The sequence below is a fragment of the Phalacrocorax aristotelis genome, chromosome 2 (genome assembly GCF_949628215.1).
Source record: "Phalacrocorax aristotelis chromosome 2, bGulAri2.1, whole genome shotgun sequence".
NCBI lineage: Eukaryota > Metazoa > Chordata > Aves > Suliformes > Phalacrocoracidae > Phalacrocorax > Phalacrocorax aristotelis.
Genome location: NC_134277.1, coordinates 145,709,095 through 145,733,149, shown reverse-complemented (window position 1 = coordinate 145,733,149; position 24,055 = coordinate 145,709,095). Strand labels below are relative to the sequence as shown.

Sequence of the window (24,055 nt, the reverse complement as noted above, 5' to 3'; positions counted from 1 at the left end):
GCCAAGGCTGTGGTCTTACTGTACTGGTCGCTGTTGGAAAACAGTAAGGACAGATCATGTCCTAAGCTGTTTGTACCCCATAAGCTAAATAAATCATGATTGTAAGGTGTCTCTGACCACCAGGCAACATGCTGCCTTAGCCACTCAGAGGCACTTTCAAGTATAATAAAGAAAAAATAATTGAATATAGCAGCTAACCCAGCCACTGAAAAAATGAAAGAAAGAATTAAGATGACTGCTTAAAACAACAACAACAAAAATTATATAGTTTATAGTTGGTATCAACAGGTTTATAGAGCACTTTCACAATACTGGTTTCTGGTAGGAAATTGTGCATCTTAATTTACTAGCCTACACCAATAGAGATATATATGTATGAGCAAGTTATCCCAATGTAACACAACAGGCTATGCCAACGTGTTCCAAAATACTTGACAATTTTTGCTTGTAACCCATAGTGACTGCCCTGGGGACTCGTCAGCTCCTGAAGATTCTTACTTCCCCAGAAAGTCATTACTTGGGCTAACACTTCCACTTAGCTGAATCAGATCCTCAGAAAGAGAAGGCAATTTGTGCAAAGGGTTGCAAGGATCAAGGAATGGTTACTAAGCAGAAATGTAATCTATTATTTTCCCCAGCTATAGCCTACTCAGTAGCTGAATCCTGTGAAAAGTTCTGTGCTTACATAGCAATGGATGTTCTTAAGAGAAACTGCTCTATTGTATGGGCTCACTGCGACTCTTTCCTTTTTTCCTCCCTCCTGGAAGCCACTCACCCTATGCACAGTATGTACGCTCATCTTCTAGATGATGCCTTTCCATTTCGCCACCTGCAGTGCTTCATGAAGTTATTTATTACTTACCTACCCCTCTTCAGCCGTATCAGTTTACCCTGTGCATCATTGTCAAAGCCTCAGCAGCGTACTGCAACAAGTTGCTACCACCTATACTCGTGGCTGTTAGTGACTGGTTGTGAACGTAGGGAAAGCTGTCTGTCGTATGTTAGCTATATTGTAACAACTGATATTGTGCTATAAGTTTTCCTGTAACAAGCAGGGAGATTGCAATACACTTCATTAAAATGGATACAAAAAATCAAGTAGGGAAGTGAACAAATATTCTAAGAAAGCATGAGTTGAAATAGGAAGAAAGGAAAAGGAAAGGGAAAATTAAAAAAACCTCATGACTTCCTTTTTAATTTAATAATATTTTAGCTTTCAAAATGTTTTAAGAATGATACAAACATTTGGCTACACAAATACATACAGTTCCAATGAGAGCAGACACAGTAAGCTAAATAAGTTGGCTGACAAAACCAGAAGGATATAATAAAATTTTGGGGTGGGGTGAGATTACTAAGAACAATATACGGTAGTTACTAACCTTTTCCTCATTGATACGCTTGCTGATCCCACATGCCATACATTCTTTCATCCCTAAGTGATTTACCCCTCTTTCCATTTTGATGTCCAATGTCTGGTGGTGGTTTTTCCACTTAATTGAAACATGTTGACAATCACAGACCCCTTTTACCGCTTTTGGCTTTTTCCTGAAATCTTTCCTTCATCCTGCCTCCACTTCTCTCTCTTTACAGTATTCCACCAATTTATTCCAAGCAAAAAATGACAAAGAACAACTCGATTGTCTTCTCCCCAGTCACCTTTGGCTGGTCCCCACTTCCCTGCTGCATCTCCCTGTCTGTGTCCCAGTTACAGACATTTCCTGCCTCCACTTATGCCAAGTCCCATCTCCTAATCTGCGCCATCCCATCTCCTCATCTCCCCCATCCTGCTCTTATCCCCTTGCTTACTCTTCCCTTTTGTCTCTCACTCCTCGGTAGTTTTCAGTTCTCACAATAAAGGCATGTTTTTCTCTTCAGGCCTTAAACCCATACTTGACCTCATTCGCCCCTCCAATTGCTGCTTCCTCTCCCTTTCATCTGTAAATTCACCAAACGTGCTGTTTCTAGTCCCTGGAGTACCTCTCCTTGTTCCTTTCCTTTCCTACCTCAAGCCTTACCCTACAACAGCTCTCAGCAAAGTACTTGGTGACTTTTCAAGGCACTAATTAGGACCACTGTGCATTCCTCAGGTTCCTTAAGCTGCTGCCACCATGCTGCATTGAAGGGTGAATCCCACCCCTCCTAAATTCCTTCTAGTCCTTCCTTTGCTCCTATTCATCTATCCTCTCCTCATCCCCTTCCTCTCTAATCTCTTCTGCAGGGTTTTCTTATAAAGAGTTTCTCTTACCCTAATCAGTGTCTACTGGACTTCAGTGTTGTCCTCTTCTCCTTATCTCTGGTATTCTCATCTGTAAACACAAATTCAATTATCGCATGTTCCTATGAAAGAAACTTACTGATCTACCTCTTTACCACCTCCTGTTCGATATCAAATCTCAGACTATCTGGCTTCTGTATATGATGGTTAGGCACCAACTCAAACGTGGCTAAGATAACACCATGGATGGGTACTGAGGGAACATGTGCTATGTCTTCATTGCTGGAGACAAGACTGTCACCTGTCACTCAAGCTTACCAGCCAGTATCATCTTGAACATCTTTAAAGTCTTCATATAATCTTTGTTAATACCACATTTCATATACCAACTCACCTTCAAATTCTCATAATTTCAGAAGCGATTACTACAAAGTCTTTCTTCAGCCTTCCGGAGTACAACATAGATCTTTTATGGTTTCTCTTCTCCCTTCCCGTCAGTGCAGAGTCGTCATCTCCCTATTCCAGTTGGCCTGGGACGCCCACCTTTGTGAATTCTCAGTCCTGCACTTTCACGATTTCTTCCTGGTGCTTTGTAGTGCACTATAAAGGTCTGCAAAGCCTCCTCTTTTCCTCTGAAGCTGCCTATAGGCATTTAATGCTTTATATGCAAATTATAACCTATCTGGAGGAGCAACCATTTTCATGTTGTGTTTGTACAACATCTCACATGATGAATTTCTGGATCTAGACTGAGATTTCTAGATACCGCTGCAATACATGATAATTCTGAAAACGTTTCGAACCCCACATCAGATCAGAGCTCCTCATTCCCGTGCCCATCTCTGCCCCTACTGTAATACCTCAGGTGCACAACTAAGCACTTACTACACTGACAAGAACTGGGAAATTCACACATTGATGGGACTTCTGCTTTGTACATCATCCTCATCTGTGGCAGCATGGAAGAAGGCTGGGATATCACGACCCCTTCCTTCTTTTAAACCTAAATGACTTGTTTTGCGAAAAAGGAGTATCCCACAACAAGAGCCGCACAGACCAAGTCCTCTTCCCTTCCGGGGATGCCGCGACACGGCTGATGGCACCTGTACGCGCTCGCTCACAACCAAGCACCGCCGTGCGAAGCTCCCCGGGTACCGAACCAGCTCCTCTGAAGGGCAGCCCGGGGCGCGGCGGCCGGGAGCGGCGGGGCCGGCGGGTGCTCCGAGCACAACCGCGCCGCCGAGGCCAGCCCCCGGTGTTTTTAAGGCCAGACTTTGGCGTCTACAGTTCTTGGCGGGGGGGGGGGGGGGCGGAAAAAAGACCGTCTCCGGCAAGCAGGCAAAGCGGGCGGACAGGCGGTCACGGCCACGCGTACACCCCGAGCCCGGCGCAGCCCTCCCCCTCGCCCCGCGGCCGTGCCCACCCGCGGCGGGACCCCACTCACCGGGGCGCGGGGCGCCCGGCTCCCGGCCGCCGGCCTCGGCGCTGCCGCCCTCCTGCGGCGGGCTCTCGGAGTCCGTGTTGGTCAGCCAGGTGGACTCGGTCTCCCGCGTCCAGCTCTCGTAGTAGCGGGGCTCGATGGCGTCGGCCCTGCTGCCCCCGCAGCCCATGGCGATGGCGGCGGCCCCCCCTCAGTGCCGCGGCCGCCGCCCGGGCACCATCGCGCCGCCGGGCCGGGGTCCCCCTCCGCTCCCGCCCTCCGTCCCGGCCCCGCTCGCCCTTCTCCCCCTCCTCCCCGGCTTTATTATCTCCGCTAGGCACCCCTCCACCCTCCCCGGCTGTCCCCTCCCCTTCTCCTCCCGTTGCCCCCTTCCCACCCCTCCGCCTCTCTCCCTCCTCTCCGCCACCCCACCGCCTCCCAGCCCGCCCCCATCTCCCCCCGTCTCGGGAGGGCGGGACGGCCGGGAGCTGGCACGCACCGGGGCTGGCAGGCGTTCCCGCGCCCCGGGGTAGGGATTTATACATGTAGGTTTTATCCGTACAGGCTAGCCATAGGTGCCAGCCTGCCGTAGCTCCTCCTGGCCTGGGTTCGCACCCTATTTACGTACCCTGATAGGGTCTTGCACCCCATTTCATCAAGGCATCTGCCCCTTCCTTGATGCAGCTGGGGGAGCCTTGCTTCCACCTCCAGCGTTTGCGGATGCACTGCTGTATAATTGGGAGCTGAAGGTGCAATGCTGAGCGCTCAGCTCCAGAGAAACTCCACTCCTTCCCCTTGGATGCACACTTTGGGAAGCAACAGAGAACATCAGATTCCTGCAAAACAGACTACCATTTGTGCTGTTGCGGGTAATCTAAATGACAGCACAGAGAGATTTGATAATGTTTTGAGTTGTATTGATGGTGACTGTATTTTGTTTTGCAATAGCTGCTTCTCAAGGCCCCTATCAGGGATGGAGCAAGCCCCATGAACACCAGGCACTGAGGGATCATCACGAGAAGGAGACTTCATCCCAAAAAATGTTTGTCTCCCGTAATCATTTTTGTAGTAGAGCATCAGGTATAACTCTTTCCCCTGAGACAACTTACAGAGTGATAAAGAAATCATGTGGACTGTACTTCATGCCCTTACACAACATGTTTATTGGCTAAAAAGAGTACACCCAGTGAAATCTGGAGAAGCTCAGGCTGCTGCGTGTTATTAGAGTTGCGAGTAGAAGCACAAACTCTCTGGAGCTAAAAGCTCTTGTTCCTAACGGCTGGTAGATGATCTGTAAGAGGGCCCAACAGGTCCTAGTGATGCATCCCGGCCGGTAGGTCCTGTGTTCTAGTTGAGAAGTGATTCAGGTCGGAGAGTGCTGCCCGGGTTGCTGAATCACCCATTACGCTTCCCGAAGCGGATGACTACTGAGATGTTTCTAAGCAGCTTCTCAGCCAAATACTGACTCGCTACTTTCCTACTGAGATCTGCTGAGATCCCTCACAACGTGGGATTGCTGCTGACATCTATAGCCCATGTACTTGTGCTACCAAGGTCCCAGGATCAGTGGGGCAGCGATCTTAGAGGAAGCAGCTACTTTTTCAGCACCGTGGTAATGATTTTGTGGATTAATAAGACTTTTCTTATAAAAAGGGTGTTCCGATAGAGGTTTTATTTTGATCAGACTGCCCCACCAGTGGATAGTCTCCAGGGCAACGGAATATAGCGGTGTCTGAAGCCATTAAAGAGGTGTAACACACATCCCACTTCCCATGAGTTGTGTGTGCCCTAGGTGGGCATGGGACACGGCCCAGGAAAAACTGCCGGACATGCCTGAGCCTCCCAATGAACACCTCAGTGACACAGTCAATGTCTTACACTGGAATTATGTGAAGCAACTTTCTAGACCGAGAGCACTAAACAACAGAGCACTAAACAATGCTGGAACAGAACCTTGGGGGAGTCTTTTTATTTTTTTTCATTTTAACTTAAAAAGTTGGAGGGACTCTGACAGGATGCCTTCTCCTTGCACACATACTTTGGCATCATTTGGATTTCACTTCTAGCTGTACTTGCAGGAACTTCATCTTCCGACATATTTTTTTCCTTGCACAGTTTTCAAACCCTTGAAAAGCCACTGGCAAAGGAATAACAAAAAGCTTCTCTTTTTTTTTCTATTATTACTACCACCACTAGAGAGGCATTAGACTGTAAATGTAAAGTTGGGTCTTAGAGCCTTATACTGAAGCACATCTATTTTCCTTGAGCCCTCTGGAGGTGCCTGCTTTGCAGATGTACTTTGCATCAACTTTCAAATTTCTGCCTTTGGTGGAACATGGAGCAAATTACTGCAGGAAAGTCATAATGCAAATACTGCTGCTTTCATATTTAGGTGGCTGGTGTATTTTTTGATAGGTTTATTGAATCACTTGGACAGCAGTAAGACCTGATAATTTTCACTCTTAAATATTAAGGTTTGACAAAGTCAAATGAATTTTTAAAATCCTTCAAAATAAAAATGTTTGAATGACTAACAAAAAACACATTTATTAGCTCTAATAGGTTATCAGTTTAATTTTGTTTTCATCAATTCCTAGTGGAACTGAGAACCACTTTTCAAAACTGCGTTTTGTTTCCACAGCTAAAAGAATTTTTATTCTTTGGTGTGTTTTAAATTAAAGAGACTAGGAGAAAACCAGAGTTTTGCATTGTTTCGTTAAGAGAGTCAAATGCAATCAATCACAGGCGCCTTTGTATCAAAATCCATTCTGATCAATTAAGAAAATTACTTCTTAGTAGCAAGTGTGCGGGGCACAATGACCATGTACCTGCACCCTTCTGATTCACTCCTGAGCTAGTGAGCAAACTTCAAGGTATAAAAGTTGTGTGAATGAGCCTATGCTGCAGCTATAAAGTGCCACAACCTATGGCAATGAAATGTGTTTTTCTTTGCATGTTGGCAGACGTGAAACAGAGAGCAGCAGTTTTAATACAGCAATGGAACAATGCAAGAATATTCATTTGATATATTAATTTTGCACTGGGAATTGTATCAGGGAAGAAAGTAGACAGAAGGGGAAATCGGCTCTCAGAAACACCAAAAATACCCAGAATCAGATGAATCCTTGGCCTGAGTCCATCTCCTCCAGTGGTGTAATCAGATGGGAACTAATCTGCCAGTGAAGTCTGGTGGAACGATCAATGTAGAGCAGGAAAAGGCCGATGGCAATGTGTGAGTGACGAACTGAAATCTGCATAAATTGTCAGGGGAGAAACTTTACAACTTGTTTTTCTTCCTTTACTTCAGGACCTGAGGTGGTGTAGCCTAGCAGGAGTAAGACTAAGAACGTAATGTTTTGGGTCTCATTTAATTTGTCATGCTGTTACCCTCATGCCTCATCAGGAGACGATTAAGGCAGTAAAATGTGACCTGTCTCCATTAATCATTAGCAAAAGGATGGTCTCCCAGAGATCCTATTAGCAGAGCTTGGACTGTATTTTAGCTGTTCTGGTTTTGTGCTGCCTGATGCACACTATGCAGTGATGCTTTTCGTCCTAATGCTCTCAGTAATGTCAGCTCCATATGAGCTGGTTTCAAAATATGATACTTCAAAACTGGGAGTAGGAAGTAAAGGGACAGGATGGGCAGGGGATGAGCAAGGGAAGGGACTTTTGGGGATTTTACATTTATAATTTTGCTAAAATGGGTTTAAAATAATACTTTTCCTCATAAAATCCATGCAGAATTGTGGTAGGACCCATTATTAGTTTTCCCCTCTAAATTACCGGGTCAAATTAATCTTTTTGTATCCCAGTGACAATGACCAGCTGTGTATTAGCTTTTATATTTGCTTTCAGTGTTAAGTGCAGAAGAAACAATAGGAGATTTAGGCAAAAGATGTCCTGCCTATCTTCAGCTTTCTGGGTGGTACCTCCTTTTGTTCTATTAGATGGTGTGTAGCAAGTACACCAGTTAAATCTGGGTTTAGGCCCCAGGTTTTCTCATAAACCTGTTCACTTCGCAGAAAGAAAGTCAGTTTACTTATTTACCTAGGGAACCCTGTGGTTTAAGGGCATCATTAGTGGGGAGAGGGGGTTTTCTATGTAAAACTTGTTCTTTCTAGTCAAGTATCTTGTGTATTGGAGGAGAAATAAAATTAATTAGCTGTGTTATATCCATTTGCCATCATCACTCCAAGCTTGCAATATGCCTGGAAGCAAGACTGCCTCTGAAGTTTTCACACTATATTTGAGTCAGCTTTCCTCCGGACAGCAGATATTTGCTTCAAGTAAATGATAAAACATTCGTCTTTACTGCTGTGAGTACTTGCAAAATATAATTTTCTTGGCTTGATTGCTCAAATATTTCTCTCAAACAATTTTCAAATGTATACCGTACAAAATTCACATTGCTCTGCATTAATTATGCGTTTATTTCAGCAACAAAATGATATCATTCATTTATCTCATATGGCCATTCAAACCAAGAAAGTTTTCAATTTAGTATTCACAGCTTCCTGAAAATGTATAGGTGATATTCAATATTAGCTACAGCTTAAGGTTTGGTAAGATGTGTAAGAACAGCTCATAAACAGGAAGAAGTTAATTAACTCCCTCTCCCACTGCATCTTGTTCACATTTGAAGACATTTCTTTCTTCTTCATATTTCTTCCCCAACATTGGACACTCCCCAAGATTTGGCTGGGCAGAGTGCTGGGCCATCATGTCTAGACAGTGCTTTTGCCGAGAAAGGTCAGACCAGATGATCCTTGAGGTCCTTTTCAACCTGGCATTCTATAATTCTATGGTTCTATGACTCTGAAACAGAACCTCAAATCCCAACACCCACATAGTCAGAGAGCAAGGCTTTGAATTCCCCCATCCAAGCCTGCCAATTTAGTTTCAAATTGGATTAACCCCCCCAAAAGAATAATTTCTCAGATTCCTAATTGTGAATAGTTGTGCCCCAGCAGCACAGAAATTTCCCGTGATGATGTAATATCATGAAGATTTAGCAGTCATTTAAGCTTTCCAGCTTTCTCAGCCTTTGAACCACAGCTGGGCTTCAATGCTGACCTGTACTTCTCAACAGTCCACTCTCCTTCCCCTCCGAACAGCAAATGTTTCCTAGTGAATTAACCATGAGTTTTGCCTAAGCAGGAGGTTTAGGATCAGTACAAGCATGTTCACTTTCCCAGCAAGTAGTGGAAAACTATTACACAGCAGGCATCAAAGTGTCCTCACTGCGTGTCATCTCAGTTATATCTTGTGACTGAAAATTGGGCCAGACGTGCATGTTTGTGCAGTGTCCGTTGTGCTTTTTTGGTGTGCTGTGTGCAAAGAAATCTTCAATATCTGCACATGGAAAGACAAAGCCTTAAGTTTGCCTCCATCTAACTTCTAAAATGTTGGGAGTTCAAACATCTTAAAGTTCCATCAGAATCTTTGCTTCATTTGGGAAGCAAGGGCGAGTACCTTTGGCCGCACTCGGAATACAGTGTCGCCCCGTTCGCAGTCAAGGATGAAAGTGGATTGTAACCACCCAACAGAGGCAGAGATGTGGTGTTGGATGACAACGGAAACTGGGTTTCCAGGGAAGTGGGCTGCTAGACGGAGGGATAGCATGCTTGCTAATGGCTAGATGGTTTCCCCTCGGGGCAAATATTTTCTCAAATACTTTCCTGTGAATTCAAGTAGTTTGAAGGGATTGAGAGAGGAGGAGGTATGAAAATGGGCACAGTAAAGAAGGTTTGGCCATATTGCTTGTAACATCGAGAGCTGCTGGTTGTTCTAAATAGCCATTCGCTTCACTGGAGCATTTGAAGGGCATAATAACAACCCATGGAAACACATCCTACAAAGTATTGCTAGGCTCTGACAGCCAAGCTGAGATCTCCTCCTTCTTATAGAAGGTAGAAGGTCTTCCTCCAGCCACTTTGGGTGTTCCAGACCTGTCCAAATAAACAGGCAACTAGTGAAATAACATTATTTTACAGGGAAAAAGTTGTCAGCTGTGTGCCAGGCTTTATTTGAGAGTGTTTAAATATCTATTGGCTAAGGAGCCTGAGGGTAGCAGATCAAGTGTAATATCTAGCAAGGGTATTAAGTGTAAATGTAGCATGGATAATACAGAGGCAGGCTCAAAATTGTTCACAGAGGGAATTTGTGGGTGGCACTCCCCAGAGGAAAGAGCTATTGAGTTTATTACTAAAATGGTGGAAATCAACCGCTGATGCCTTGCCGAACCTGGCTTTGGCACCAACGGTAATGTCGCTGGAAACTTCAGACTGCAGAGTAGTAGCACTGTGAGGTGATAGATTTATTCTCACTTACCTGAGCCTCTGCAGAGCTCCTCCACATAAAAGCTGTTTACCTTGTACTCTGTTCCAGAACTACACTTTGTCCCTAATTAAGAAGGTAAATCTTAAAACCTAGTTATGAAATCAGTATTTCATGTAACTAAGTATCATACTGGGTAAACATTTATCACTTAAGATGTTCCTGGCAGAGCGAGTCTGAGATTTTATGGCCCTAATACCTAAATCTTAATTAAAATAGCTTTGACTTTTTCCTTCAGATCCATTCTCCTCCCTGCAGGTATTACAAGATTAAGCAGGTACTGCTACATTTTAATTGTTATAGGTAATTCATTTGTTTTGCTATAGACTAGATGCTCTAACAGCCTAAAGCAACAGCACAGGGAAATCTAAATGCAATTAAAAAGGAAGTAGGCAGGCACTCCATTAGTTGTGTACTGCATTAGGAAAGCTCTGTAAGTTGAGGAATTGCTAATTCTGTATGTACAGTGTCCATTCAGTCAACTATAAACCTGACAAATTACAATATATTGCTCTCTTCTCTTCTTAGGCTTTGTTTCCATTCCCTACAGCACCAAGAGGATGGAAAATAAGGAGTGGGAAACTGGCAGGGTTTGATTACATTTGTGTTATTGGTGTGTTAGGTAAGAGTTCAATTAGGAGCAATCATGCTGAATTTTTAAATCATGTTTTGTCATTTAAAAATAAAATGTTTTAAAATGAGAAATAAAAATCATGCCCATTCAACAAGCATTTTTTAATATTTCTAAGCTTCAGCACAACCCTTTCCTGATGTATGAGTCTTCCTTTGAGCTCCAGTGCTTCTGCTGAGTTTTTAAAAAATTGAATAAAAAACTTACCTTGGTACAATTATTCTGAATTCAGTCTCATTCCTTATAAATGTTAATTCTGACAGAGCCTGTCCTCCTGTTCATCTGCTCTTTTATTCTGCCTAAATACTGTGGAGTCAAGAGCAGCTTCTTCCTAAGACTCCTCCAAAGTTTTGACTCCTCGATATGATGTGGTCAGTCCCGGGGGAAACCAAAATAGTGGTACACCACCAGTGCCTGCTCCCAGTGCCTTTTTACACTAAGGTGTAAAACACAATTGTAAATATTTTGAGGTTTCAGCCCTCCTAAGGTTGGTACACAGCATCTGACTCACCGGCTGCTGCACAGTGCATGTGTTTGCTGTTGTGTGTCAGTGCAAGAGGAGAAAGCAGATGATACCGTTATTATGCAAAATAGCTTCCGCCCACCCTAGTGACTCACCAGCACGTCACCGAACAGGATGTACATCAGTTTCAAAATATATCTCTGTTATCCATTCCTGTCTCAGCAGATCATTTATTTCTTCCTTCCAGTCCTTCTCTGAATGACGACAACGTGGCTTCATGCTTTCCTTTAGGAAGCGGAGCAGGGCTGGCAGCTGCTGCTGGCTGGTTCAGCTCAGTTTGCCAGAAGCAATAGTCTCTTGCTTATGGACGGAGCAGAAATGCCGTGTTGCAAGAGCTGCATCTTCCTTCTCCATTGAATGGCCGAGCCCTTTTCCTATGATGGAGGTTTTCTTCAGCTAAGATTTTTTGCCTCCACTAAGAGCAGGTCCATTCATTTGTATCTTAAAGAGTTGACTCATCTGCGAATTAACGTAAAGTAGTGCTGAGCTCCACTTGCCGTGATGTGCCAGTCTGTAAATGATGATGACTCAAGGGCTCCTTAACTTTAGGCAGACTCGTTTGCCTCAGTTTAAATTTGCTACTGCTTTTAACACCTTAGTCGAACAAACTGCAGTGGGAAGTCAGACAATTCAGGAGAGGAAGATAATCTCTTTTAGAATAGCTAGGTATTCTCCAGTGGTAACACACTATCTCAGTATTGTGGAAGCACTATAACTTATTTTAACCTGTTCATGATATTAAATAATTAACTGCATTCTTATTTATTTGAGGAATTCTATTAAATTATTAAATTAATGGTTCTCTGCTCTGCCATACTTTGTGTCTAAATGTAAGTAGATGACGTGTAAGTGTATTTGAATATTTGGGCTTTAATTAAATCAAGGTTGGATGGATTTACAAATCTGGACATGTCTAGAAATTTGGAGGTTTATCTCTGTGCCTCATTTCTCAAACCTGCAAAAAGGGAATATTCCAGCCTTTGGGTTGCTGCCAAAGGAAATATACATATGGGATGCCGTGCTGGCACACAAACTAGGACGTAGTGTAGAAAAACAAAAAGGTCTATCAAGAGGAAGATCTATCCTGCAAATGAGCCCAGCTGCTCTCGAGGAGTCACGGGCACGCAGAGCCAAGGCACCACTTCCCTCCACAGCGGCTGCTGAGCCAGAGCATCTTTCCTGCTCCAGGGACCCCAGGGCTCACTGGCTGTGTTTAAATTTGCCTCATCTATTTTCCCCATCGCTGACAGAGCTGTCAGGTCTGGCTCAGTCTGAAAGCCTAAAGAAAAAACCCTCTGGAAGCAGCTTCACTCACCTGCCCTATAATCTGGGCCCTGCATACTGAAAAGTGATAGTTAATACATATCTGGCTCCCCCAACATTTTCCACAATTCTTTATTAAACAATCTCCATGCATCACTTTCCCTTGCACTTACCTAAGTTCATGCCAGCTTTTAACTGTCAGAAAGTTTTTCTTTATCATCTTCTTCAGTAACCTTTCAGGCCTTCAGTTCCACATAAATCAATACATCTTTTTAAAAATCTCAAGGATTTACTTTTCCCTAGGAATCATTTGCAGGTGAAAGATACATGTTCCTACTCTGACTCCAGGCCTTACTTAATTTGCTCTTTAAACAGCTGTTTGTAGTTACAACTAACCAGAAAAATAAGACTATGCAGAAGCTTCTCATCAGCCAGAAGATTATGTCCCAGCCCCACCTGAATTCCTTTCAACAGGCCATTTTCTTTTCGACTAGTTATCAAGTCATTTTGAACAAAGATCTGCATGATAATAATAATAAAAATAGTAATTATTATTACTATTATTACTAGTATTATTATTCTTTGTTGCCCTTGTCTCAAGAGCTTCATTATTAGGTATTGGTTAGGTTATGAAAAACCATTTCAGTATAAGTAACTTTATCTATGAGAGTGATGAATTGTCCTTAATTTGAAAACAATGATATATGACTTTCTTGCTGTGGTGTGGTTGAATGATAGGCTGAAGTTTCTGCTTTTTTGGTTTTTTTGTTTGTTTGTTTGGGTTTGTTTGTGGGGTTTTTTTGTTTGTTTTACACACAGCACCAAAATTTCAGCTTCACCAGTCACCAGATTTCACTGCAAGACATTTTTAATAAGTGCTGCTTAGAGTACTGTGATACTTCTGTTCTCCTTCAAAAGCACAACGCAGAGGATCTATACATTGAATAAAAATCTGTTATTTTTAAACACTATGGTTTTTCTTTTAGGTTTTCTTCCTATCTGCTTTTTGGCATTTTAACCCAGCAAATCCCGTCTGATATCAATGTGGGAAGAAGTTGGTTCACTAGGATACAGCTGATCTCAGACGGCTAACACAGAATGAGCCAAGAATGAGACAAATTTATTTTCATTTTTAAACAGAGAGGATAGCACTGCAATCATTTAAGTATAACTATGGCTTACTGAGGTGTTAATCGATATAGATGTTTAAGACTATGTGTCTTACTAGTAAATAAGGACTAGCTCAGCGAGCCCTTTTGAACCAGCTGAAGAAGTTACTTGTTGAAATTCTGTGAATTTTGCTGCACGTAACTGTCCTGTTGGGCTTAAACACATCTACTCTCTAGTCTTCATCAAAAGAAATTTGTAGTCATGACTGACTACAACATAAATGTTATATAAAATCTTGACAGCTTTGAAAATCACCTTCTCCTAAGAATTATCCCTATCTTCTGTTGCTACTTGGTTTTAAAAGGGAAGCAGTTTGTATTACCTATGTACAAAATCATCAGAGAGCTGCCTGGGAAGAAATTGTCCCACCATGGCATGAGCGTTTCATTAGCTGTCTTCCACTTTGGGTGTGCTGCTAGTTGTCTCTCTTGGTTCATGCAATGAACTCACCACACTAGAGCTCTTACCTCAAGAGGGCATCAAGGACTGTAGATTAAGATAAAATAATTATGATCTTCTTTCTGATATGCTTTGATGCAAGCCTAGTGTGTGAGAACAAACATAAAAGATTTGTGGAGTCTGATCAAACCCAGACCTCAAGGCAAGGGAGAGGAGAAATCAAACTCTGGTCATTTCTGGCAGTGAAGATCCTCATGCATAAACATGAGGAGTCCTGCTCAGAATAAATCAATATGGCTGTGAGAGGAGGTTAGTAAAGTCAGTTCTGTCTCTGCTAAAGGAACATTTTTCTTTTTCCATCTTTCCAGAAGTGAAGAGTCTGAGGTCAGTATAATATTGCATGCTGATGTCACTGAGCAAATAGCATTTGCCTGTAGAAATGGTCCAGGAAAGGGAGGAGGAATTAGTGCACAACCACAGTGTTAGTCACAATTATAAAGTCTTCGAGGCCTATTTTTAAACACGATGGTATAAGCACTTTGTGTTGGTCAGCCATATAGCCTTCTGTAACTGCAGCCTGGCTACAACTCTGTCATCACTAGTGCCATTGCAGATCAGAGAATGGGAGAAACCTAATTTCAGATAAAATCAGTATGTTTCTTCGTCTGCCTTGAGGAAAGAGAATGGTGGGAGTAGAGAGGCCAGAGAAAAAGCGTGATCCTCCCAGTATACTGACGGAAAATGTATCTCAGCCATAATCATGAGGTTACTCTGGGTATGGTGAGGAGGCAGAGATTAAACAGTTATTTTAGTGAAAAATCAGTCTTCTCCAGATGTCACCTCACTCAGGCAAATTCCACTCATTCACACCAAGAACATTCCCTGAGTTTTGGATTTACTCAGCTGCTCTTTTCAGAAGGAGCTGTGCTACAGATCAAAACACTGCTGGACGGCATTGCCTCGCTTGGCCATTAAGTCTACCCTCAACATCACTTCAGTGCACAGATTTATTCGCAGTTTCACTGTGCACCTGGGAGCCCTTACTGTGCGCCATGGGTTTATTGTATTACGTCTGTGCAAGCAGAGTAGCCTGCGTCAGCTGGCCTCAGAGGATGGTAGACTGACAGCAAAGTGACATCGCTTGTTGTTTGCTCTTTGCGTTCCTAATGGTTGAGACAAAGTCAGGAGCCCAAATCTGCTGTCACTGACCACAGCTGTATCACTGACACTATACTAGTGTGTTCAACGTTCATATGGAAACGAAGCCCTTGCGATTCAGATAGAGACAAAGACTTCTACCCTATCTATGGCTTGTTACAGCCCATGGAGATCTAAGGAATAACTTGGAGAGCAGTTCAGCTGCCCAGTCAGAGGGGGGGTCAAGTCAGGTAGATAAACAAAGGATCCAGAGGGATATGGGCCTCCTGTTGACCCCATGTCTCACCTGCCAGTCCTACAGTTGGTCTTAAAGGTCTTTTCCCACCTAAACAATTCTAGGATTCTGTGATTCTACCAGGGTATCTCAGCTGCTTTATGGTGTGTGAAATGGCACTGGACACCTCTGTTTACACAGCTGTAACAAACTACATCTCAGGTTGTCTATGGTGAGAGCTTAGACATTCAGCTTACATGCAGACAACATGATTTTTGCTGTTTAGAGCTGGATCTGACACCTTATCTTGCTTTGTTAAGCTGCCTTCTGACTGCTATCTCTGTTCCTTCCATTCTTTCACAGGAGATGCTCATGCATCCTGATTCCTTTGCCAAGTTATGCAAAAAGGTTGGATACTTAAAAATTTTTTGCTTTGAGATATTATCATTTGCAAAGATTTACTTAAGATATGGCAAGGTGTTAGTAATTACAGGGAAAAATATGAATACAGCTAGTACTGTAAAGTAGCCGTCTGCTTCTAAACATTGTTGTGAAATTCACGATTATCTTCTAAAACTCAGATTTCACAGCTGTGGCAGGTTTTTTGCCATGTTTTTGTTGGATTTTTTTCTTTAAAAAATTAGCAAATAGTTCAAGAGGAACAACATTCCCACAGTGTTATTTTAAACATAAATGGATTATTTATTACTGTTCAGGATCGACTATGCAGTTCCTTGGGGTCAGTTGCATGAGAGCCAATGAGTGATACAAAGGCCTGAATAAAGAACCTGAATTGTCTTCCAGCAAAGCAGAGCAATAGGAAAATTACAGGTTTGATTCAGCATTTTGAGTGTAATCCTAGCCTGACTGAAACAAGTGGCAAGACTGTAATTAACTGAAATGGGGATGGTATTTAACTAATTCATTTTAGCTTTTCCGGTTTTGAAGCTCTAAGGTTTGAAGTGTTTGTATATTTAAATAAGAAAAGTATTTTTATTATTACAACAGCTTTTTTCACCTTTTCTTCTTTTCCTAAGTAATACCTTTCAGAAGGTCAGCTAAAGTATTTAATGACCCTAAAGCTGTTTTTTAAGAACTTAAAGATTTTTTTAAATAATTTAAATTTAGTTTTAGACTTTACCTAATTATCTTAATATATTTTTCCATTAGAAAAAACTAGAAAATTATTAGAAAGAGCTACTTTACAGTAGCAACCACATTTATTATTAGAAAAATGCCAAGATGTATATACTATAATCCATCTGGTATCAGCAATAGTTTAATTATAGATTTTCCACAGAGTTTGGTCCCACTTGAAAACACTCAGAGTAATGGGGTTTAAACTGTTGAAAGGTTGGACTAGATGACCCCTGAGGTCCCTTCCAACCTGTGGTTCTGTGATTCTGTATTAATAGTGACTACCAGAGCAGTCATTCTGTTGAACACGATGGTCGTAACTGTCTGTGCAACACCTAAAACAAATGCGGCAGCAGGCTACCTGTGCAAGGGTTTCAAGATGGCTTCAGTGCTGTCGTCTCAGAGACACAGTTCTGAAAGGTTTGGCTCTTCTTTCATGCATCTGAAAAAATAGGGCATAATTTATATTGCCTGTGGATCATCTCGTATCTTCAGAGAAGGTACTGCTGATGTACCTGCTTTGCAAAGAGTCAATCAGACCTTTCTCTGCCAAGGCTGAGGAAAGAAGCTTGTTCTAAGCCATGGCATTTCCACAAGCTGAGAAGTCTAGGTGGGGAACAGAGTGAAAATTAGATCAAAAGCACCTTGACCTGGTAACAAGGACGCTCATAGATATGCACTTACAAGCACTTTTCTAAATTCTTATGAAAAGTTTGCCACTAAAGTGGATCAATTATGCATCTGTAGAAACTAACCATTTTGGACAGTCTAGGTGAAGAATTCAAACTACAAATACCGTTTGGTATTTGGAAGGAACTTTCTATTTCATTCTGCTGAAGTAAAATTGCCTTAAATTACATTCTTCAGAGTACGTACTTCAGTTAAAAATGCAGCTGATTTACTATTTAGCACAAAGTTTATTACTATTAATTTCAGATTTTGTTGCAATCATAATTAAAACCAGTTTTTTTACAGTTTCTCTGTAAGTACAGCTACATGGATCAGCTCTACATATTCTGCTGAAACAGTTTCATTGGTGTGAATACTAGCACAGCCATGATACACCAGTATAGCAATGGTGTCAGAACTAATCCTTTTCGCATGTGAAAGCAAACTCATCAAGTATTACTACAGCATATTAAGGCAGACGACAACGCTCCACACCGGTGTAGCTCACACAGCACAGGTTGTGTACAAGTAAGATTGGTGGCAGAGTAACTGCACCCCACTGGCTCAACATTCATCAGTTTTTAAGGGAAATTATCTGCTGGGGGGTAGAAAGAAGCCAAAGATGTTTGTTAGTTTAGAGCACATGACAGCAAGGAGCTCCTGTGGGGTGGGGCTCTGCATCACGGACATTTCTCTCCATGCGAAGATAACTCGTCATGGTCTGAAAAAGTAAATTTAAAGTTAGGCCTTACAGTGCCTCTAAATGTGCTGAGCACTTCTAAGCAGTCTTGATGCTCAGTATATAAATGATAGGCTGATAAAGCCTGTGGTGCCATATTGGTAACTAACGTCTCTCTCACAACAGTCCCAGCAACAGTACAGGCCTGCCGCTTGGTGAAGAACCTCTCTTGGTTGCCTTTGCTGTGTGTTGCCTATTCCATTCATCTAAGCTCATGATGCCTGTTTTCATGTTCTTTTCTGGCACCAATTTGCTGAACCTTAACCTCAAACTGAGCTGTAAAAACACCAATAGAGGTAGTTCTGATCCCAGTTTCACAAGGGGCAACTGGGATTTTGAGGATGGTTCAGGTTCAGTAGCTGGTCAAAACTTTGCCTTTTCACATTGCCTCTTCAAACATTGCCTCTTCTATCAGTAACTCAAAAATCTCTATATAATTTGATTTTTCCATACTCTTAATCAATGGAAGATAATGAGTAGATTGATCAAATAATTGGTCAGTGTACATGTTGTCTTATGATGCTTTGGAGCATTGACGATTGCTGCAGCACAACAGGCCTCAAGTCGTGTGCTCCGGTGCCTGGTCCAGGTCAGATGAGCACTTAAGAGTAGGTTACAAGTCTCTTGTAACAACACAGTCAACAAGTACATTGTGAAATCTAACCCATTCCCAAACAGAATTGTCCAAGAAATAGTTTTACTAATGTCTACAAAGTTTCACATGGGTGAATTTGGCGAGTTAAGTTGCTGTTTAGCTATGGGAGATAAAGACAAGGATGCATCTGAATTTAGGGCAACCAAGCAGGGATTGCAGACACTGAATACTTCTAATAAAACCAGGCTGCTGAGAAGGGAGGAAGAGTATTGCTTAACAATGTGAAAACATTCAAAACTGCAGCTTCCGGTAGAATGGCATTTTATAAATCCAAGAGGAAAAAGGAAGGGAGCAGTGGAAGAGTGTAAAAGTGTGAGAGCAAGGGGATGACGGGAAAGTCAGAGTAGCAGAAGGACAAAGAACTAAGTAAGACATGCAGTAAGGAGCATGCAATGACCTGAGTGATGCAGCCAGGGCAATATGGAAGAGCAGGACAAGACCAGGGAGCAAGCAGGGCTAAGCCATTGCCCTTGGCCACTCTGGTGTGGAAAGCAGGTCCTTACCGAGTGAGATTGTTCCACGTATCCCAGATCGAAGTTTGTTCTTACATTTGCTTTCTCCATCATGTTTACAGGTGAAGTTAAGTTGAAAACAGTTTTTCTGTTTTCGGTTAGCCAAAGCAGGCGACTGGTACATAGGCAAACAGGCGTGTTTCAGCTGTACCAGTTGGCACATCTGTCTTGGGCTGACATTATTACTGACACAAGGTAGGGGATGGCAAAACAGACATATGCAAGAATAAAATAACCATGTAATGATGTCCACAGTGTCTCCATCCCCAGAGACCATGAATTTCTCCTGAAGAGTCTGCAAAGAAAAGGAAAGCCTCTGCCAGGCTCTATTAGAAGTTATCAAAACCCTACATTTTGAATATTTAACTTAAAACCCAAGTTTGTCATGGAAGGAAAGCTTGATAGCTCAGGAACTACAGGAATATTTTCACTCATCAAAACATTCAGAAATATATTTTTAAAAGAGGAAAAGATTAAAAGTCCTGTGACAATGCTTTACAGCCTTCAGCTGCAGGATCACTCTGTCCTTTCCCTGTGTTGCTGTGGGTGCAAAGAAGGGTTATATATTGCAAAAGGAGACAGTACAGAAGGTTGAAAGTTGAAGATATTTGCTTTCATGGAAAAATCATGTGATCCCTGATAATCAATTCATTTAGTATTTGGTAAAATCTGTAGAAATAGTAAACAGTATAGTCAAAGAATCCACTTTTAAATATTGAAATCCCATAATGTACCTGAAATTAGACATATACAATTTTAAGTAGCAATTCTGAGTCCACCAGAATTCTGTTTGACCGCCAGGTCATGTCAATCTCTCTGCTTCAGGCTCCGCAGTGAGAGGTTGAACATGTACATGGTACCATATGGATCTGTAGGGAGTATGGTGAAACATAGTAATTATGGACAACATTAAAAATTTCCTTGGTATTGTGAGGACACGAAATGAAATCATTAAATGATCAAACACTCCAGTTCAAACCCAAACCATTCAGCAAAGGCTTTGTGAGAGTGTTACTCTGGCAGCTTTTGAAAGTAGCTCGAGGTCGCTCTCTAGAGGTGAAAAATAAAAATTTGATTTCTGAAGACTACTCAAAACAATTCGTTAGAGAGCACACACAGAGCCATACTGTGAGACAGGAGAGGTAAGAGAGGAGAGCCTACATAGGACAAAAGCGAAAACCACCACATTTTTTCAGAAGAATGATACTGGGGCCAATAAATAGCGAACAGCCCTACAACATTTTGCACACTCACACTTCTTTTTGAAACTCTTTAACATAAAAGTGCAGTTGTCTATACAAAGCTGGCCCTCCAGCATCTACTTTTGCTTAACTTAGATTCCTCTGTAGTTTTCACATTGGCTCTGTCCAGTGCAGGGGTCTCCAAAAGTGTCCACACTACCACAGCTTCTCAGGTCCCACCAGCACCACCATCTAGGCCCAAAGTCTCAGGGAAATACAACATTGTGATAATCTGCTTATGGACTCAAAGGAACCTCAGGAAAATTACATTCAGTTCAGTGAAGTTGCAGGAATTCAAATATTACACTTGTACTTCCCCTGACCCCACAAAATGTGAGCTTATTGGTGATATACAAAACCAGCCTTCACTAGACACAGTTTTCACGATTTACTCTATCTGTGATTCTTGCAGTTAATGCCATAGTACAGAAAGTGGCCAAGTTCATTTGTTTATATCGAAGCAACATTAGAAGATCCTGGGCAGGGATCCCATCCCCACAAACTGAAGGGTGATGCCATTTGCTTATGACTCATCTCACATATTGTGCTCTTAAAAATATTTAAGGTAGTACAAAATAAACTATATACTATCTGCCTTGAGACAAGTACTGAGCTGCTGGCAAATATTAGTGTCTTTCACTCTAAGAATCCAGTCCCAGTTGGGTGGAAGAAAACCACTGCATTTGTTGACGTAAGTGATGGAGTAGAGTTCAAACATCCCTTTTGCAGTGGGAATTCTGCCAAAAAAAAAAAACCCCAAATTCACGTACAAAGGTATACGGGAAGAAGTTACCATCTGAACACTTCTGCTTGGGAATCAGCTGCTGCATGCAATGTTTTTCTATACCTACTAGTTCAGCAGAACATAGATCCATTTATCGTCCAGAAAGCTTTCAAAATCGTTAATATCTTTATGAAAACTAAACTAATAAAGAGGTTTAAAGCTGAGCATTTCAAAACGCTATTATATTAAAACCAACCAACCAAAGATCTCACATCTGCTGGTCACTATGGATTGCCATGTTTAGCAGCTATATTCCTTAAAATAAAAGCAGTCCCAAGAGCAACTGCTTGAATACTGCAGGAGCACTCACCACCCTCCCCCCAAGAAAATAAGAAGTCTCAGAAACATTTTATCAATGTTTATAAATAACTGATGGGAGTGCATAAAGAGGAGGGAGCCTGACTCTTCTCAGTGGTGCCCAACAGGCACAAACTGAGACATGGCAGATTCTGTCTAAACATAAGAAAGCAGTTCTACTGCATGGGTGTTTGAACACCAGAGGAGGTTGCCCAGAGAGGTTTTGGAGTTTCCAGTCATAGAGATTTTCAACACCTTACTGGACACAGTCCTGAGCAATCTGTTCTAGCTGACCTTGCTTGAGCAGGGGCAAGGTAGACTAGATGATCTTCAGTGGTGCCTGCTGACCTCAACTACTGTCATTCTGTGATGCGGTCTTGTCAGTGCTGAGTTGAGGGGACTAATCACCCTCCTCGACCCATTGGCAGTGCTCTTCTTAAGGCATGCTGTTGGCCTTCTCTGCTGCAAGGGCATGTTGCTGCCTCATGATCAACTTCTTTTCCAAAAGGAGCCCCAGGTCCTTTTACTGCAAAACTGCTTCCCAGCCAGTTGGCCACCAGTCTATACTGATACATGGGGTTATTCTTCACCAGATGCGGGACTTCACATGTGTTCCTTCATGAGGTTCCTGTTGGACCATTTCTCCAGCGTATCAAGGGACCTATGAATGGTGACCATCTGATGTATGAGCCACTCCTCCCAGTTCTGTATCACCAGCAAACTTGGGGAGGGTGCACTCTGTCCCATCATCCAGGTCAATAATAAAAATGCTGAACAATATTGGTCCCAGCATTTCCCCTGGTGTACACCACTAATAACTGGCCTCTGGGTGCACTTCATGCTACTGATCACAAGCCTTTGAGTCCATCAGTTCACCTGGTTTTCAGTCCACCTCACTGTCCACTTACCTAGTGTATTTTCATCAGTTTGTCAATGAGAATGCTATAGGAGATAGTATCAAGGGCCTTGCCAAAGTCAAGATAAACAACATCCACTGCTCTCCTCTCATCCGCTGAGTTACTCATCTCGTTGTAGGTGGCTATCAGGTTGGTAAGGTACATATCCACACTGACTACCCTTAGTCACCTTCCTGTCCTTAATAGTTTGCTCCAGCATCTTCCAGGGGATCAAGGTGAGGCTGACCAGAGAGTACCTTCCCCACATCCTCTTCTTGCCCTTCTTCGAGATAGAGTGATGTTTGTCATCTTCCAACAAGTTCATTTGTGGTTCATTTTCCTTAAGTTCACTGAAATTCTCTCCTGCTCTGTCCTCAGCTATGGTGATGCTTCCCCATCGCCCTTCCTGCTCACTAATGAGAGTTACTAGTTCTTTTCTGCATATGCTTAACTGCCTTTTCTACAAGCTCCTAGCTATCACATTTCCTTTTCCTCTCCCCAGTCCTGGCTATCCTGGAACTCACTGCAGGTATTGCTTTCTGACACAATTTCATTACGAAGTTTTGTCAGTTTTCAAATAGATCTTCAAATGCTGATGTATACCATGTTAAATTTACTAAAATATTAATAGATTGCTATTTTAGATACTTCTGCTGTGCAGCAGCTGTCTCCCCTTCTCAGATTTTTGACTAGACATGAAAATTGTGGCAATCCAGTTATGCCTGCTTTTCCTATTAGGACATAAATCATCTGTTGTTACTTATTATAATAAAAATAAAATTCCCATACTGCTCACATTCCAGAGTAGACTACATTCTTCATTTGTTCCACAGATTACTTTCTATCTTAATCACCTGGCATGCTTCTCAGAAACAGAATGAAGATTTTCCATTTCTATACAGTTCAAACCCCGTTCCATTTGCCAGAAATCTTTTAAGAGCCACAGAAATATAATAAACTGTAAGAAGAGAAGGTTTTGGTTCTAACCTTTCTCTATAAATCAAATGTAACACAGACTAACTCCCACCCCCTGTATCCAAACTGTCTCTCTTCACCACTAGGAAAACCAAGTGGTATCAGAGAGCAGCTGTTCCACAGCTGGTCACTCTATATTTATATTTAGCACTCTATAATCTTCTCTTCCTTTCAAACAGCAATTCTGAGTCTGTTCAGCCACAGATCACTCCAGTCTAGATGCATCACTGAAAGGAAAGGCACTGCAGTATTTCCCTGCAGCCCACAGAGTGGACTACAGTGGAGCAGGTATTGTCCTGCAGCCCAGGGAAAGGTCCATGCTGGAGCAGATACCCACAACGTAGCCTCTGGAACACTCAAACCAGACCAGGTGGACAGGCCCTAAAAGCAGTGTGGCCCACAGAGGACCTATGCCAGTTTATCCTGAAGGACTACAGCCTGTGGAAGGAGCCATGCTGGAGCAGGGGAAAAGTGTGAGGAGGAAGGTGGAGCAGAGAGGGACTGTTATGAACTGAACGTAACCCCCCCACCATTACCCATCCCTCTGTGCTGCTGGTTCCCAAGGAGGTTGGGAATAAAGGAATGAAGTTGAGCCTCAGAAAAAAGGGGGATTTTTCTTTTGTCTGCTTCACCAGCCAGATCTATTTTAATTGGCAATAAACTAAATCTTCCTCAAGTCAAGTCTGTCTTGCCTGTGACAGTAACTGGTAAGCAATCTCCCTGTATTTATCTCAACCCATGAGCTTTTTCACCTTGTTTCCTCCCCCATCCCATTGAATAGGGACAGTGAGAGCACAGCTGGGCAGCCAGCCAAG

General features: G+C 42.5%; 1 protein-coding gene across 1 annotated transcript in view; it reads right to left on the bottom strand.

Moving 5' to 3' along the window:
- The window catches only part of BAALC (BAALC binder of MAP3K1 and KLF4), a 28,149-nt gene extending 24,263 nt beyond the window's left edge, over nt 1-3,886 (bottom strand). The window contains exon 1 of the mRNA XM_075085571.1: nt 3,663-3,886. Coding sequence (XP_074941672.1) covers nt 3,663-3,828 — 166 coding nt within the window. The 5' untranslated portion in view covers nt 3,829-3,886. The remainder of the gene's footprint in view (nt 1-3,662) is intronic.
- Nucleotides 3,887-24,055: the final 20,169 nt, after the last annotated feature.